General features: G+C 41.3%; 1 protein-coding gene across 1 annotated transcript in view; it reads left to right on the plus strand.

Annotated features, from left to right (window-relative positions):
* Positions 1–17,110, plus strand: part of plekhh1 (pleckstrin homology domain containing, family H (with MyTH4 domain) member 1) — an 82,545-nt gene that overhangs the window by 30,888 nt on the left and 34,547 nt on the right. Inside the window, exons 3-4 of the mRNA XM_069152724.1 lie at positions 1,768–2,780; positions 15,471–15,676. Of these exons, the coding sequence (XP_069008825.1) occupies positions 15,674–15,676 (3 nt within the window). The 5' untranslated portion in view covers positions 1,768–2,780; positions 15,471–15,673. The remainder of the gene's footprint in view (positions 1–1,767; positions 2,781–15,470; positions 15,677–17,110) is intronic.

A 17,110-nucleotide genomic window follows, 5' to 3' on the forward strand; every position in this document is an offset into this window, starting at 1 on the left:
ACACCCAGGGACACCCACCTCCACATAAACAGGGGATCTCCTTACCAAAAACAAAGAGGCCTGAGCTGCCAGCCCACATCCCGCGGAACAGGGAGGGGGGCTTCAGAAAAAGAGGAGGGAGGTGGGGGGAGATCAAAAAAACATGTTACATGGGCGGAAAGGTAGAGCAAAATCATTCATTACTGTAATTACAACCTGAGCCCACTTACTCTTTCACTGAGCCGGAGGGATAGGAGAAAAGAAAAAGAGGGAGAGGAGAGATTAAACTGGTCCACAGAGGTGTTAACCGCACAGTGGGAAATAACTTCTGTCTTCAAATGACGAGCACTCATAACACACACATGTAAACAGAACACACACAACACACACTGCAGGGGGTTCCTTAATCAGTTGGAGGGATGTGGTTTCTTACCGTCGATGAAATGAGCTCTGAAAGGCCGAAGTGTCTTCATCGCAGGATTTATTTTCCCTCCTCCTTCATTTACTCATTACACACCCAAAGCAAAATAGTGTTTGACAACCAGATAAACATTTCTTACTTTGTTATTTTTTTTTTTTTTTTTGTCCTTACTTTTCAGTCAGCAGTTTATTAAATTAAAGGAAAAGTTTCACATTTTAAGGAAAGATGCTTGTTTGCTTTGTTGCAGAGAGCTAGATGAGATGAATACCACTCCCATATTTGTCTGTTAACTCCACACTAATCAATGTTTTTATAACGACAATAGCCGAAATGACTGTGTATAATGGGAAATGGTTCGCTCATTGCTTTGGTTTTATGGCCCAAATTTAACACTTTTGGTTCAATTTTACGCATCTTTTTCGCTCTGTTCACTATCTGACCTGCACCGAATGGCAGACAGACAAAGTTAATGACTAGCTGGTTAACATAATGGAGCATTTAGCGGCTGAAGAGCCAAACATTTACCTCAGGGGTTGGTGGAGACCCACAACGGAGCTAAAAGGAGTAAATATTGGACTTGTATGCATTACATGGTTGTAAACACAACTCCAAATGAATGGTTGGTCCATTTCTGCCTAATGTGTAAACTAACTGTTTATTATCAGGTTAGCCGTATCAATATGTCAATGTTGTTTAGAGCTTATAACAACATCTGCACTCTGGAGTTAGAGTTGAGAGTTGACATCTACAATCAGATATTTTCACAATTAGCTAGTTTCCACTCTGTTAACATTTTAAAACCACAACAACAAAGCTAATAAAAAGCTGAATTGTTGTCAGACAACAGTGGGCGGGTTTTGAGATTGCGTTTCAGCTAATGTTTTCTTCCTCTGCTCTTAATATGGACTGTTTACCTTCATCATGCGACTAAAACCCCGTGCAAACGTGATTAGTCAGTGCTATTTGGGCCACAAAAAGAAACCAGAACTCTTCTGTTCCTCATGTCCCACCCTGACACGCACAGATTCTGCTTTCAAATGCAGATCTATATTTGTGGAGATTATACAAGCTTTATACGTGTTTTCCAAAATGAACAAGTGGGAAATGTCAGATTGTTCATTTTATTAACTGCTTATTGGATGTTCTACCCCGATGACCTCTTTCTTTGATTTAAAATGATACACACAACAGCCTTCTTAAAATCTCACCATTTATGTGACTGATTCATCCTCAGCTATTTCTGCTTCTGTTTTTGCCCTTTCAAGAATAAGTTGACTCACTTATTTTTTTTTTTCAGCGTCCAGCCTCTTGTCTTTTTATGGCCTCCCTCAATGTGTTTACCTTCCTCTCATCTCTGAGTCCCACAGGCCTTCTTAACCACTGGCCTCGATGTCCCTCTGGGGAAGGAAACGTACGACGGAGAGGAAGCGACACAGTTGCTTAATGAGATCTGAGGACACCAGCAACAACAACAATGCCTGGAAAGTTCATCTGCTGTTGTGCTATGGTTTCATCTGAAGCTGTTTCCAGTCATTCAGGAGACCTACAGATGTTTAATTCATGCCAGGAAATGAGCCTCGGGCGTTCATTGAGTCAAACGATACCATAAATGCATAGGAAAGTTCATAACATGCCTGACACTGAGCATACACGTGATTATGCTTGTAAGGATGTTTGTAGATATGTGTAGCCTGTCTTTTTTTTGTGTCTGGTTTGAGCTGTTAATGTCATCCTTATGTCTGTTTCTCGAAAAGCTATAGACAGATGATATCACGCTATACGGGAAAATTGTTTTTGTTCACCATATGTGTATCGGTGGAGGTCATGAGTTTCGGTGTCAAGCAGAACTTTTGAGTTTTGTCAGAGCTCAGGGTTTGTAGATTGAGCCTCGGTTCTCCACCGATGCAGATAACAGAGCACAAGTGTCACCTAGTGGACGGGAACAGTACTGTGCCCTGGTCAAGAATTGCAAATCACATCAGCAGCATTTTTCATTTCACTTTGCATTCAGTTGAACAGCTTAGTTACCATGAGATTGGCCAAGGTATGAAAGTAGGATGGAAATATAGTGGGCATGATATTTATTTACCTTATTTATCACATCTTTTTCTGTGTTTTCCAGCAGTATATGATATTAAAGGTTCAGTCTGTACGATTTAGGGAGCTCTATTGGCTGTCATAGAATAGAATATTGAAAATTATGTTTTTAATATCGTATAAACACCTCTAACTAAGAATGCCTTTGTTTTTATTGCCCTAGAATGAGCCCTTCATGGAGCTCCCCTCCACACGCCATGTTTCTACAGTTGCCCAGAGAGGACGAACCAACCACTGGCTCTAGATTCAACATTGATTCCCACTACACGGTTGGAAGAGTACGGTAAGGAGAGGGAGGGGTTCAGTAAGTTGCAATCTGCAAACTCACCAGCAGATGCCACTAAATCCTGCACAGAGCTCCTTTAATAACTAACAATCTAATTAAATAAATTAAACTGCATGAGCATCAGAAATGGATGGAAGGATAGAGATGGATGAGACAATAAACTGACAAAATAATAATAAAAAAAAATGTTAGGAGACGTTGCTGTTGCTAGCAGTATGACAGTGTTTGCTACATGTCTGATTTTGACTGAAACTTGGTAAAAAGAAATGGACCAAACACCCTTCTGCAACACAATCCATAGTTGAGACGATCCTAGATTGAGTTTATCGGTCTATAACGTCTCCCAAAAGCTCACATTCAGATACAAAAAAACAAACCCGTTTTTATAACTACCATTGCTGCCTACAGCAAGCAAGAGAAAACACTTGAACTTTTTGTAAATTAGATTTAAGGCTTTCTAAGGAAACTGAAATCTATTGTAAATTTAAAGCTTTTTAAGACTCTTCAAGAGCTGTAAAAACTCTGTATTTTCCCATATTCAAATAGGTTATTTGTAAGTGCACTGACTGCACTGGACTTACACTGACCAGAATAGTGTTTAGCCTCAAAAATGACCATGAACTTCATGAAAGTAGAATTCGTAGCAGGAAAACGTTTCTATGTAAAACTGCATGACCTGATTTAAGGAGCAGAAAAAGAAATCTGATTCGCCGCACCCCCATTATATAACGATGAGCAGAACGAGTGAGGCCTGCAAACAACATGTCAACTCTTTAGTAGCGACGCTACTGACAACCATCTTCGGATCATGAGATGAGTCATGAGTTCTTCGATCCTGTTGTTCTCCATGGTTATACAAACCGCCACTCCCGACGTATCCTCAGCTGCAGACGCTGATCTGCTCTCATGGTGTTACACAACAAAGGAAACAAGATGAAGTAAGATGCCCTCTGTGAACTCCTTAAGTTTTTCTCCCTTGAAGATCAGTCTAGTATTACATCATGCATATTTCAAAATTCGCTGTTCTGATGTGAAGACACAGGGCGGACATGTTTTTTATTAGGCATCATTTTTATTTTAAGATGTTTCTGTTCATTTCTCCTCCCCCTTTTTTTTTTTTTTTTTTTTTTTTGCTTTTTAGAGAGAGTTTATGTCGTGGTCAGAACATCTGAGTCCGTGTGTGTTTATCTTCCACTGACCTGAAACAACTCCGCTCCTCTTCATAGATGTCGAGCCTTCACGCCTCTTTCGAAACAAAATCCAGCTCTCAATGGCTGACTGTATTTACTCCTGCGAAGTTACGCCTCTGATCTTCGCCCTTCTTCCACCCGCCAAACTGCTGCTCCTCGCTACGGCCCATTTGGTTACATACATAGACACACGTGTGCGCGGCCTCCGTATTTAAAAACACCATTGTTTAACGCGTCGCTCTGTGTAAATATGGACACAGAGCCGCCCATACACACAAGCATCCGAGCACGCATGCAGAACGGCACAGCACCCTCTACTTTTTTTTTTTTTTTTTTGCTGACGTTACATCTGCAGCCCAGATGTGCACTGTACTCCGAGGTGCTTGCCGAACGCAGGATGTTTTGCATTCCCTCGGTGGAACATGTGAGGCGTTCCTGTGGGCCGTCCGTCTGGCTGCGTTAGTCTGAGTGGATCTGTTTTTGCCTCGGCCCCCTTGTTGGGCACGTCTGTTAACATGCTAATTCGGGGCAGATGTGGGATGCTGAATCAGGTGGTGAGAGGAAACTCCGGTCCTAGCAGGAGGGAGACACTGGCTGCCCTTTGTGGTGGCCCGGCCCCGCATAACAACACCCCTCCTGCCTCACCTTCTTCTGCTCCTGCATTCGTCACGCCTGGTGCGGAGAACGCTACTCTTAACACGGGACTGAAGCGTATTTATCTTCCGTATGGATGACGTGTGTGTGTGCGTGTACATATTTATCACCAGTGACCTCACTGATAACTAAACCACAGACGTTTTCAATTCTCATCTTTATTGAAATACATAACAAGGCCCAACCTATAGTTTGTTCATTTGCGTCTTGGCCAGGTCAAAACAAGTATGTTGTTAATATTTTACTTTCAAGAATTTTTACAGCTTGATACAACCTCAAGTCATTTTCATGTGTAGCTTTAGCCCTCTTCTCTATTGATAACGTTTAATGAAAAACAATTTAATAGCTTAAGACGGCAACACAACAACATTACTAAACAGAGGCTCAGAGCAAAAACACAAGCGGTCGGACCTTCACAGAAGAGGTTAATAGTAATATGTACAGTTAAGCCTTTGACCTACTTACTGTTATCGAGCGCGCGCACAGTTCTCCTGTGAAAGTAGGGATTGTTAGCAACATTTTGGGTTTACTTCCTGTCAGTTTTACCTCCAAACCAGGCTGTTTAGATGATGTGGTTAAACATGTTGGATTATTAGGCTACAACATGTCTGATCACCTTGTGTTTTGTTTGCTTGTGTTGCCCCATCGGACTCGGAATGAACAATGGAAGTGTGTTCCCAGATTTGAGTAATTGCACTGGTGATTACAATGTTGATTGATTGATTGATTGAATTTATGTCATGATTACAAATATTCAATAACTGCACAGCATTAGTTACAGTCATTGAGGATTAAAACACTCTAAAACCCATAAAAGCCCAGTCGTATTTCCATTGTAGTCGACCTACAAACAACAAACCGTTCAACGCTACATGAAGCCGTAACAGCAGTCAAAAAAATAAGAAGATTGTTTTGCTGTTTTTTCATAATTTAAATCAGGCAAGATTTACTGTGATGTATCTTTTTTAGGCAATTTTTAAACACAGTATCCTCTTTAATGAGAATCTGGCTAAAAATAAACCAGACTTTTTATCCAATATGATTTTTTTGACGTGTTTCACCATGTTCCAAATGTAGATGATGACTTGATACGAGATTGTTTCATCCAATCTCTGTAAACTCTGAGCACACACTGTCCCATTCCGTTCTTTGCATTAGTCTCGGTCGGTGTGGAAAACGTGCGTTTAATGTGGCGCGAACACCGTACAGGCACACTTTCAGGTGGAGAGAATCCCGGAGAGGAAGTCAGAGGAACATAAAGGGGATGTATGGCGGACGCAACAATATCAAGGAAAATGTGGTAGATGTGTGACTTTATGTATGTCGGTGGTGAAACAGCAGAGCCTTTAATGGTTGAGACGGTGAATAACGCGAGTATTACTGCACACATAACAGACAGTGACAGAACCAGCATCCTGACCGGCTCTTCTTCCTCCATCGTCTTGGGTCTAGGGGGAACTCCGCAGATTTCACGCATCAAGATCGGTATTCTAGTTAGGGTAAAAGGTCTGCCTGGAAAAACAGCTACACCACGTTTTCTGTGGCTCTTGTGTTTTGTCATGTTGGAGAAAAATAGCCCAGGTGATGTCATCATGGTTGTCTTTGCTTACGTTTTGAATTTTAAAGGGAAAAACTTGCATGGCAAGCCGGGTGTCTGCACCTTGAAAGACAAAAACAATTAGTGAGGATCTACTGACAAAGTGTAACGTAGCTGCTTCAGTTGTAGGATGTTGTGTTTTTTTCATTTTACCTACACTAGGGAGCAAAAAGTCAGGATAGCATAGCATCTCCTGCAATAGTTTTTATTATTCTATTTCTGAACTGGCCGAAAGATACACTTTTTAGAAGTATCTGTCGTCAACATAGAGCTTTTCTTAGTTTTATTTCCATGTCATGTCAAATATTTCCATCACATGTAGACTATTTATCAAAACATGCATCATCTGGTTACATCCTGCCTATTCATAACCAGTAGTAAAAACCACCAGTTGCATCATTTTATGTAACTGTACAGACATTTATTTGACAAGATGCGGTTTTAAGAACTGAAAATAGACATGTATGAAGTTTATCATGATAATGTTTTTTTTTTAATATCAACCCTGAATTTAATTTGAGATAATTCACGTGTTTTGTTCAATTATGTGTTTCTAAATCACTCTGTACACTTCTTCCCTGTTTCCGAGCCTCTACGATGCAGTTCTGACACCCCGAATTACTTTTTCCCATGATACTTTGCCCGTGTTCCCCTGTCCCATGACAAATCCACGACGCCTCTCCCAGTTTGACTTTTTTGTTTTTTCCTCCTCTGTACCTCTTCTTGAGGCGAGGCCAGCCGTTGGCCGGCGTCTCCACAGCTGGCCGAGAACAGATTCCAGCCAGACCCAAGCAATTGTTGCCCCCCACACCACCTGCTATAGGGTCACGGTCTCAGAGTGAGTTAGCTCAGGATGAGCAGTGTGTGTGTGTGTGTGTGTGTGTGTGTGTGTGTGTGTGTGTGTGTGTGAGAGAGTGTGTGTGTGCCGATGCACGTGAGAGTGCGTGTCTGCGTATAGGGCAGTAGAGGATGCTTTAACACACATAACTGACACAGCATGAGGCTCCATTGTGTCCTAATCAGTATACCAGGAACTGAATAACCAGTATGTCCTCCATCCTTCGCTCCAGTTGACTGAGTACGGCGAGATAGGGACAGCGAGAGACAGAGAGCTGGAATTCCCCTTTGATCAAAGTGTCCATTATTCAATGGGATGTGGCATTGCTGGGGGTGCCGAGCGGGGAGGAGGCTGCTGGGGCAGAGTGCAGGGAGAGAGTGCTCAATTGTCTTGTCCCTTTCTTTTTTTTCAGGATGCTCACCCCCACCAAGAAACCGATAGCGAGGCTGCGACCTTTTGCCCTCTTTCCTGTGCCTCGCCGGGGCTCATACTTAAAGGACGCTTTTCCGTGACGTGTAACTGTTGAACGACCCCCTTTCAGAAACGTACCCACTCTAATTGTCTTACACAACTATGTCTTTCTTGCTACCCTGCATCGTGAGGCGTTGGCTGGGGGGCTTTGGGGGAGCTTCTTTTGTAGATTAAAGACAAAAACTGACAAGAGGTGCACAAGGGGCAAATCGACTGTGTCAGTGTGAGTGTGTTTTAGTGATGGCAGCATCTGTTGCCGCTAGTGTGGTGATAGTTTAGTGAAAAAAAAAAAGAAAGAAAGAAAAAAAGAACCACAAGCATTCTGTGAGAACTGGAGGAGGGGTGCAGCAGAAGGAGAGCTGTTTGTTTCAAGAGTCTGGTGTTATTTACTCTATTGTTATATCTTTGTACAGCCAAGCCATCAAAGACTCCTGAAGAGAACATTTGGTCATTAACAGCGCTGTTGCGTTTGACAGCTGTATAACATCTTTTCTCTTAGAAGTACATTGAGTAATAAGCCCTCTGCAGTCTGTCTGAGACATGCTGAACAATAAATTTTTTTTTAAAAAAAGCCGATATCCATGTTGAAAGCATGATACAGAGTGTTACAAATGCAAAAAAAAAAGAAAGAAAGAAAATCTAGTTATAGCAGTTTTTCAAACATGTGAGGCTCTCTGAGTCCTTGGCTGACAATGGTGACATTGATTAGTCAGACAGATTAAGATCGTTATTGGTCTTCTGGGAAAAGGACAAAAATAACATCAAACAGAGCAACGTAACATCAGTGACATTTGAGGGTGTGCAATGATGTGTAGTTACAGTTCAAGGCGAAAACAACTCTGCTTTTGAATTTGTAATTGATTTAAAACAAATCAATCAGAAAATTGAGAACCAGTCCGGTTGGAGCATGATAACTGTAACTTCAAGGGGGGAAAAGGAGGACTTTTAGAGCGATAAATTGATTGTGGTCGGGGAGGATGGATTGGTTCGCAAAACAACCGACTTTAACATGGCCGCCAGCTGTTTGACTCTAATTTCAAACAACGCTGTTCTTTTTTTTATTCCCTAACCTTAAACAAATGTTTATATTTGTCACCATGTAAATATGACTCGACATTGAACTAAAGACTAATTGGAGAAATGAAAAGTTCGTGTTATTAGATCTTTCGAGTGCTGATATTAGGGAGTAAAAAAAAATTCCAATATTGGCTAATATTATTTATATGTATACTCAATTTACATTCATAAAAAGACATCTTTGTAATGATTCCTCAAATCTGGTCATCCAAAACTTTTGACACTTGAGACAAAGATACTGTCCACGCTGGCATCAGTGCACTGAAACAGTAAACTTCCCTGGGGATTGAATAATTATAAATAACTTTGAAAAAAAAAATGGAACAATTTCTTAATTGAACCCAAGCATCTTTTTCCTGTATTATGTTCTGTAAACAAAGTTTTCATCTTTGCACATATTGACCAAACATATACGCTGATATCATGTTATGTCTATTATCATTCAGCAAACAACCAGATCATGCAGTGCACATTTAAAACATAAGATACAATGCATAAAATAAAAATATAAAAGTTTTGACCTATTTTTGACCTATTCGATTTCGGCCTCCTCCTACAAGAAAATTTATTATCCAAAGATTTCACAACTGATCTGTTGAAAGACTTTTACAATATTCACCTGTTGGATATGACTTTGTATTTAATTGGTTTAATTGGTTAATTGGTAAATGTACTTCTGAGATTTTCTGTCAAGTTTTTTGTAGTGCTGTTAATTGTGACCTAACACATAAGATCGCTTTAAGCTAACTAACTGTCACATAAAACAGTGATATATTCGTTAAAAATGACACGGTACGTACAGTAAATAACCATTTCAACTGAGTCTTCATATACCATGGGCAGCTTTCCTTTTCTCTTAAGCAGAATGAGTCTCCTGGCAGGAAATAAACAACATATATTTTTGAAACCCAAAATAGGAGAGATCCTTCGAAACCACTGTATATCTTTTCAAAATAAACTTTTACATCTGTGGTTTGGCTTTGGCCTGAATCTTTTTTCTTCATCTGAATCTTGTGGGGGCTGCAGTTCTGGCGGTCTCTCGTGGTGGAAGTGGAAAAAAAAGAAACGTACGAAGGCAAGTGCACTTATTGACCAGCAGAGGGCAGCGTGTCACTAAAATTACAGGAAGACTTAAAATTCTGTTGCTCAAACAAGACAGACGTGCACCTCATTATCCTAAATTTCACAATCTTTCTTCTTTCTGTAACCTTTTGGCTCCCCCCCCCTTGTTTTTTTTTTTATTTTTTTTTAATTAATTTTCATTTAATCATTTATTCTTTCACTTTGATTTTCTCTCTACCTCCTTCAGTCCATCTCTCTCTTTACCTCCACGGCTCTCTCACTGTCAACTTTACTAAAGTTGCACACAGACATACAACACCACACAAGTAGGCAAACCATACTACGGTCTGGTTCTTGCATTGTGCAGCAGAAAGCTGTTTTTCCTCTCCTCTCTATACTGCTGTCTGCTGCGCCTGAGTCTGCTAAAACCATCACTCTGCCCCCCTCGGTTTTTTTTTTTCTCTCCCTCCATGAAAACTCGTATACCCCCTTCTCTCCCCGTCTTTCCCCTCTACTCGTCTCCTCGCTCCTCATCCACTCTTTCTCCTTTCTTTGTCGACTCCTTCACTGTCACCCTCACCCCTTTCTCTCTTCTCCCTCCTTTCTGTGACCGAATGCTGTCAGAGTCGTTGACTGTATGTGCATGACATCAGCTCCCCACTCACTGAGATGAAAGAGGCTGACATCTGATCTGTCCAGGAAAAGAAAGCTCAGAAGGGAAGGGGAAAATGTGTGCTTGTCTTGTTTTGGCTCTTTTCACCACGCAGGCCCAATTTCACCCTTCTCAAAACCTCTGTGTCCACTTTCCCCCTTTAGAAGAAGATATGAGGCTGTCAGGCTGCAGACCTGGTGGTTTTTACATCAGCTGCATGTGGTTACCAGACAAATCGCAGCGTTGTTATTTTTTATTGATTTATACAGTGATTGTATTTTTATTTGTGAGGCACTCTTTTATGTATCAGGCTTTTACAGAGCTGTTAAATGGTGCGGTCAGAATTAATGTCCGATCTCGTTTCTGTTACGAGCACATTGAAAGAAATCCCAAACAAATGCTGAATTTTGATCTGATATTGAGCATGTGGATTATTTTTGGAGTTGTATAAAGGAAGCAATTTCACAATTATTTAGCATTAAACACAGTTTAAGGAAGTCGTGTTCACCGTATGCTCAGCGTTCAAGTGGTTACCTGTATCAACGTGTTAGCAATAGTAATAGCTTGAAGCAACACTGTTTCTAAGTAAAAAAAAAAAAATAAAAACTCAGAACTGTTGACTTCTTTCAAATCATAACATTTTCACTTTTTTCACTTTTTAAAACGATTTATGGTGTGCAATCTAATTTAAAATGGCTTATTTATTCTCGTCTCCTCAGACCACCAACAGTAGGCCGCATGATATAACATTTTCTTTAGTCTACTGTATGTGATGAGTTGACTTACACAGGATGCACAACAAAATGTATTTCAGTAATATTATAACATCTCAGGTGTATTATTACCTTATTTCTGATTCTCTTCTATGTGTGTACAGTGTGTGTGGTGGCTACAGGTTTACAAGCCCGTCACGGCTCTCTCCGTCCGCTTCCTTGTCCCTTGAAGTCCCCACGTGAACCTCTAGCGGGTCTCTTTAACGACAAAGCCGGTTTTGGTATGTGCGTACACAAAGCTGCACACCTCTCCGGCGCTGAGCGACCAGGGGATTTACGGCTTCATAAACGTCGGGTCGGGGATGCGGTTAACAGTTTCCCTCCGGGAGGTCACTTTGTGCTGTTGTCTACTCTGTCAACACGTCAAACAGCCACTGACGAGGACCAAACTGCAGCATCTGGGAATGCGTGGCAGTAGTGATGCTCTCCAACCTTCTTCTGCTTAACGAGTGTGCATATGTGATGTTTTCCTCGTCAAATCAAAATCGGTGTCGACGTGTGTGCGGTACGTTTGGTGCACCTTGAAAAAACAAAACAAACAAGGCTGCGCTGGTGCTAATCCCCTCGTGGTGCATTCACACTCTTCTGTGTTTTCTACCTTGGAGGAAAAGACACCAAAGCTTTCAACAGGTGAAAATACAGCGGCGAGGCTTCAGGTTGTGTGGAGAGCTGCGTGGGCCTCGCACCTTCCCTTCGAGCTCCTTTCTCACACTGCGCTGCCCACCTCCAACACCAACAACAGATGTACTGAATTCACCTCCCGAGAACAGCAGCAGGAGGAAGTGGATCTAAGAAAAAACAAGACATCAAATGAGCGACCAGTTTCATTTACCTGCTTCAAAGGAAGCGGTATTAAATTCAGTGCAACTTGGCGGTACTTCCAGTTGAGCGTTTCCATCTCATGTTGCGTCTCAGAAAAGTGCTACTGCTGTTCTTTGCAGGCCAATTGTGACACAAAGAGAAAGTTTGAAAAAGTACCCGTTTCCACCTTTTTCCAGTCCAGTGCTGAGCTAAGCTAGCCAGCTGCTGGTAGTAAACGCATACTTACCTTTTCCATTTTGATGCAACAGTATCAACAATATATCACTCTCATGTCCAGCCATTATTGTGAACGCGATATCTCAGCAACACCAAGAGGGAATTTCTTCAAATTTGGCACAAACGTTCACTCAGACTTGAGGATGAAGATTTTTGTGAGGTCATCGTGACCTCACAAAACACATTTGTGGTCATAACAATAATTAATTAACAAATTCTGACACAATTTCACACAAATCTCTCACAGGATTAAAATAATGGAGTAATGACATTTTATTTCCAAAAGGGTCAAAGGTCAGCTTTGCTGGGACATCAGAATGCTCTGCAAAACCCCTTTTCAGATCATTATTTAGTTGACACTAATTTTCAGTGTCCATCATGACAATATTTAGCTTCTTTTTCTATAATTTAGCATTGTTGACTGTGATCGCTGCAGCTTTCTGTTGTGTCTGAATCAGCTTCACTGGTCAAGCATGTGAACACATACAGGGATTCCTCCTAAGTCTTTATTACGTACTATGAATCTGGACCAACATGGATTTAAACTGCAACTTGACTGGTTGGCTGAGATACACAACCAGTGGCTATAAATCTAGCTTTAGACTGTTGTTTTAGCTCTTTTCCTTGAGTAAACGATCTGAATTCTTCTGTCGCCATTGCTCTCTCGTGAAGTTGGAAGGAAAAGAGTCCAGCATCGATGAAAGTGCACAGATGAAGACGGGCCTTTGAGTTGTTTTTTTAAAATTCTTGTTTCCGTACAGGGATGGCACCTAAACCTCACTCACTTCCTCTCTTCCTGTGTCAGACAAAGGTCTTATCAAAGCTGGATCTTGTCATCTCTGCATGCAAAACACTCTGTGGCCACTGACACGAGGCCCGGCGCAGGGCAGGACCGGCGGCCAAACTCTCCCCAGAGGAGCGAAGCCTTCGGGCTGGAGAGTCACAGTTTACAATGCTGGGTTTTCTCCATTTCATGCTCTCATACTCTCCATTGTCCTCGGGCTTTCGCAGCTCCCCGTCTGTACCGTTTTCAAAAGATCATGTGACATTGCCTCATCCCGTTTGCAAAAACGCCCTGCTTTTTTTTTTTTTTTAATTTACATTTTTTTTTTTTTTTTTTAAATCTCCACCCTGTTTTACTGTGTTTTCTCCAATTTTTCTAAACACATATGCACGCTATCTCGCAGCACACTCTAATTCTATCTCTCATTCCATCGTGCTCCTTCTCCTCGGGTCCTTTCTCACTTGATTCACCGTTTCCCAGCGTAAACAGAGAGTTTATTGTGCCCGAACAGATCTTGTCTGTCCTTGGTGTTGACTTGTTTTGTCTGTGGGAATCACCATGATGGATAGAGATTCCCTTCGATGCCTGTGATGTGCTCAAGCAGACGTTTATGCTCACTCTGCCTCGCTATTTGTTGACAGTCTGCAAAAAAAAAAAAAACAATGGTGTTCTTTTTCCTCATGTACAGCGGATAGTTGCAAAGAATATTAACATGTGTCCAATCTAATAGTCTGATGATAGTTCAATGTGATGTGTGTCTGCACTGAAAATCCTGCAAGCAGCTTGTTTGCTTAGCTTTTGCATCGTGACTGGAAAGGGGTGAAACGAAGTGTTAATTGTCAACTTTAAATGTGCTGGTTGGTGGCTTTTGTTGGACCGAGCCAGGCTGGTTGTTTTCCCTGTTTTTGGTCTTTATGCTAAGCTAACTTGCTCCCAGCTCCAGCATCATATTCGGCATTCTGTCGTTAGAGTGGTATACATTTTCTTATCGAGCTTTGTTAGAAGACGCAGAGGTGCATTACCCCCCAAATATCAAACGGTGCTGCAAAGAACAGCTGCTTTCCAGGAAAGCCCGATGCGAAATGAGACCACCCCATAGCTGCAGGGCTAAAAAGATCGAATCCCCTCCTTCATCCAAATGTCATTCAGGGAACACACTAAACCCTCACCTCCAGTGCACATGTAAGTGTTCCTAAAGGGAAGTTGAATTCCCAATTGCATAATCCAATAAAGGGATAGAGCTCTAAACGTATCCGATATGACACCGGGGACTTGACGGATTGAAATCTTTTCTGACTGTAGCTGTGAATTTGTGACCGCAGGATGTGAACGTGGCTAGTTTCACAGCTTCAGTCGGGGTGGAAAACTATATTCAACAATTGTGGTCCGGTGGTTTGCGGATTGGCTGCGATTTACACTCCGACCAATTGTAAACAGTCTGGCTGGATCACCTATGGTAAACGGCTGCAAAGCATGACCACGGGATTCTGCATTGTAATTTACATCTTTAAAGGGCTTCGTCCTGAACGCAGAGGAGCATTAACTCGAGGACAAACACGCATATTTGTAGTATGGAAAATGCACACGTCCTTTAGACAAACGCACATGTGAATCCCACACAATGCACGCGTGCAGTCCCACGTGCAGCGTCACGAAATGAGTGTTATTGTGAAGTGGCTAAACAGTCATCACTCCCGTGGACCTGTGATTTAAGGATCACTGTTGTGACCACACTCGCGCTGTCTGCCTCCAAAGCCACTGTCACCAGGCTCGCTATAGACGTGTTTTCCAACAGCTCCTGAGTGCTGATGATGTTGACAGTGTGCACAATGTCAGCCCAAACCTCTTGCTTTAATGCCTGTTGCGCAGACCCGGTATTAAGTCACAGTGTGCACGCTAAAGTTGGACTTTGCATTTGCCAGGAAGCCAGAAACACGACTAATGTTGCTCCATAACTGCTGGACTTGTAAATAAGAAAGAAGCTTGTCATATCAAGCTAAAAGGTAATAAAGTTGCTTCTGATTTGTCCAATTGGCCAAAAAAAATGCATTAGTCCGAGAGCATTTCCATAACAGAAATGATTTACAATAAAAATTTTAAAAAAAACACTTCATGCCATGTTTGGTCAACTATAAGGAGGTGTGAAGGGAGTAAGGATTTCAACTTCACTCCCTTTTTTTTTTTTTATTAGCTAAACAACTAACATTGCCAGACGTGGATCCTCCAGGAATGTCCTCCAAAAGAGACGGTTTAAATATGCGTTTAGTTATAATTTTACAAGTAAGTTAATAATATGTATAAGTTTACATATAAATCCAAGTTTAAATTCTCTGTCACAGCTTCTCACTCAGCCTACCAGTGTAGACAATAAGATTTTGATGACTCCAACATTGGTTTTCTACCTCTGGGTAATGATAATCCAGTTATATTGTAAGTGCTACATTGATCCAGTCATTGACAAAACTGCTCTAATCTGGGCTAATTTTGACAGTGACTTTTAGAGAGTGGTGTTGTTTTAAGAACTTTAAAGAGCCTCTGTTTCCTTTCACAGCTCTGGCCAAAAGGAGAGATGACCCCTACCTGCAACAGCAGCCTTTGTCAACTTGAAGCCACACGGCCGCTCATCAAGCAGACCACACACGGAGCGAGAAGAAAACACAACGAACCCAAAGAGGAAGCAAAAGAAACAGGAGAAAGAGGCAAAGGGGAGAGGAGTTAACGGTCTTGTTATCACAGAGGGGGGAAAAAAATGAAATGGTGAGTAGTTTTTTCCGCCATAAAAACTCATAATGTATGTTCATCCCACCCCCCCCCCCCTCCCACCAGTGTCAAATGTGTTATCCTATGCATCTCTCATCCCCGGCGCTGTCCTTTCTCGCTACGTCGCTGTTAAAGTAAAATTTGGTTTATTTTCTTTTTATGTGGAGTTTCCATCATGCTCCACTCCCTTTGTGGTTCCAGCACGGCTGGCCAAATGGCAATAAAATGCTCAAAGGACATCAGAGAGGGAAAAGGAGACCTATTTGTTAGCCTAACAAAGTCCCCAGTAGTTAAAAAGTCAGTCAACATGTGAGAAAAAAGGAGCGATGCCCTGCTTTAAGTGCTGCAGTGAAGGCCAAGACAAGTGGCGGAGCAACAGCCACGGAGAAGAGCTCTAATCACCGTCACTGTCTTGTGTGGAAGATGGCTCAGCAGTCAGTCAGCCATCTCACCTCAGTGCTTTCATTTATGTTGTTCTTTTTATGTACAAGGTCAATTACTCTGCTTAAAATATGCAAAATACAAGAAAACAAAGTAAACAACAAAAACATAACTTAAGCTTTGGTCCCATAAAAAAAAAAAAAAAAAAAAAAAAAAAAAAAATCAAGCAAAGTCATCATAAAAGCAGCTGCTCTCTACTTGTGTTAGCTCAAATTATGGCTTTAAAATAGAAGAGTGGAATGACTGAGTCTGCAGTGAGTTTTTCCTGCCGTCTGTTCCATTTGGAAGTGAAGTGACTGAAAACTGGAAGCAGATTTTTCTTGTTTTATTGTGGCTTATTGTGGCATTTTGAAAACTAAACCGTTTCTGACAAATGTGTGTCGGTGTACCCTCTGTCTGTGTCTCCGTGCTGAAAACTGATGGCACTGACCATTAGTTCAGTTTAAACACAGTCTGATTTCATTGATATGGATTTCATAGTGTTATTTATACTTTAGTGTGCATCATTTGCAAGAGTAGAGAGTTTTATTACTGAATACATATTGCAAAGAACCACTCAAAGGAACTGCAATTTAAGTATAAAGCTGCTAATACTGCACAATATTTGTTATTGTCATCAAATTTAATGGAAAGACCCAAATCAACATTGTCTTAGTCTGTCTTGTATTTTACATCACGTCCATTTGTTCCTCTTGAAAATGGAGCTGAATAATGTCCCAAAAAAGCTGTTCCTTGTTTTTGGTCTGCTAAATTATGAATTAATAGTCTTTTTATACTTTACTGCGCATTAGTACAGATAATTTGAATTTGAAAGATTTTTGGGTGGGAATATTTTGAGGGATTACAATGATTGATTTTTGTGGTGCTTGTGCAGTGTGCTAACATGTATTTACAGCAGGGGTGTTTGTGCACGTAGGATTTACTTAAAATAAACTACAGTGTCCATAATGAAGGAACGTGTCACAGTGCAGAAGAGAAAGAAATAAGGCA

This window comes from Embiotoca jacksoni, unplaced genomic scaffold, assembly GCF_022577435.1.
Source record: "Embiotoca jacksoni isolate LCO1_2020_lvr unplaced genomic scaffold, fEmbJac1.0.p SCAF_18, whole genome shotgun sequence".
In the NCBI taxonomy this organism is placed as follows: Eukaryota; Metazoa; Chordata; class Actinopteri; family Embiotocidae; genus Embiotoca; species Embiotoca jacksoni.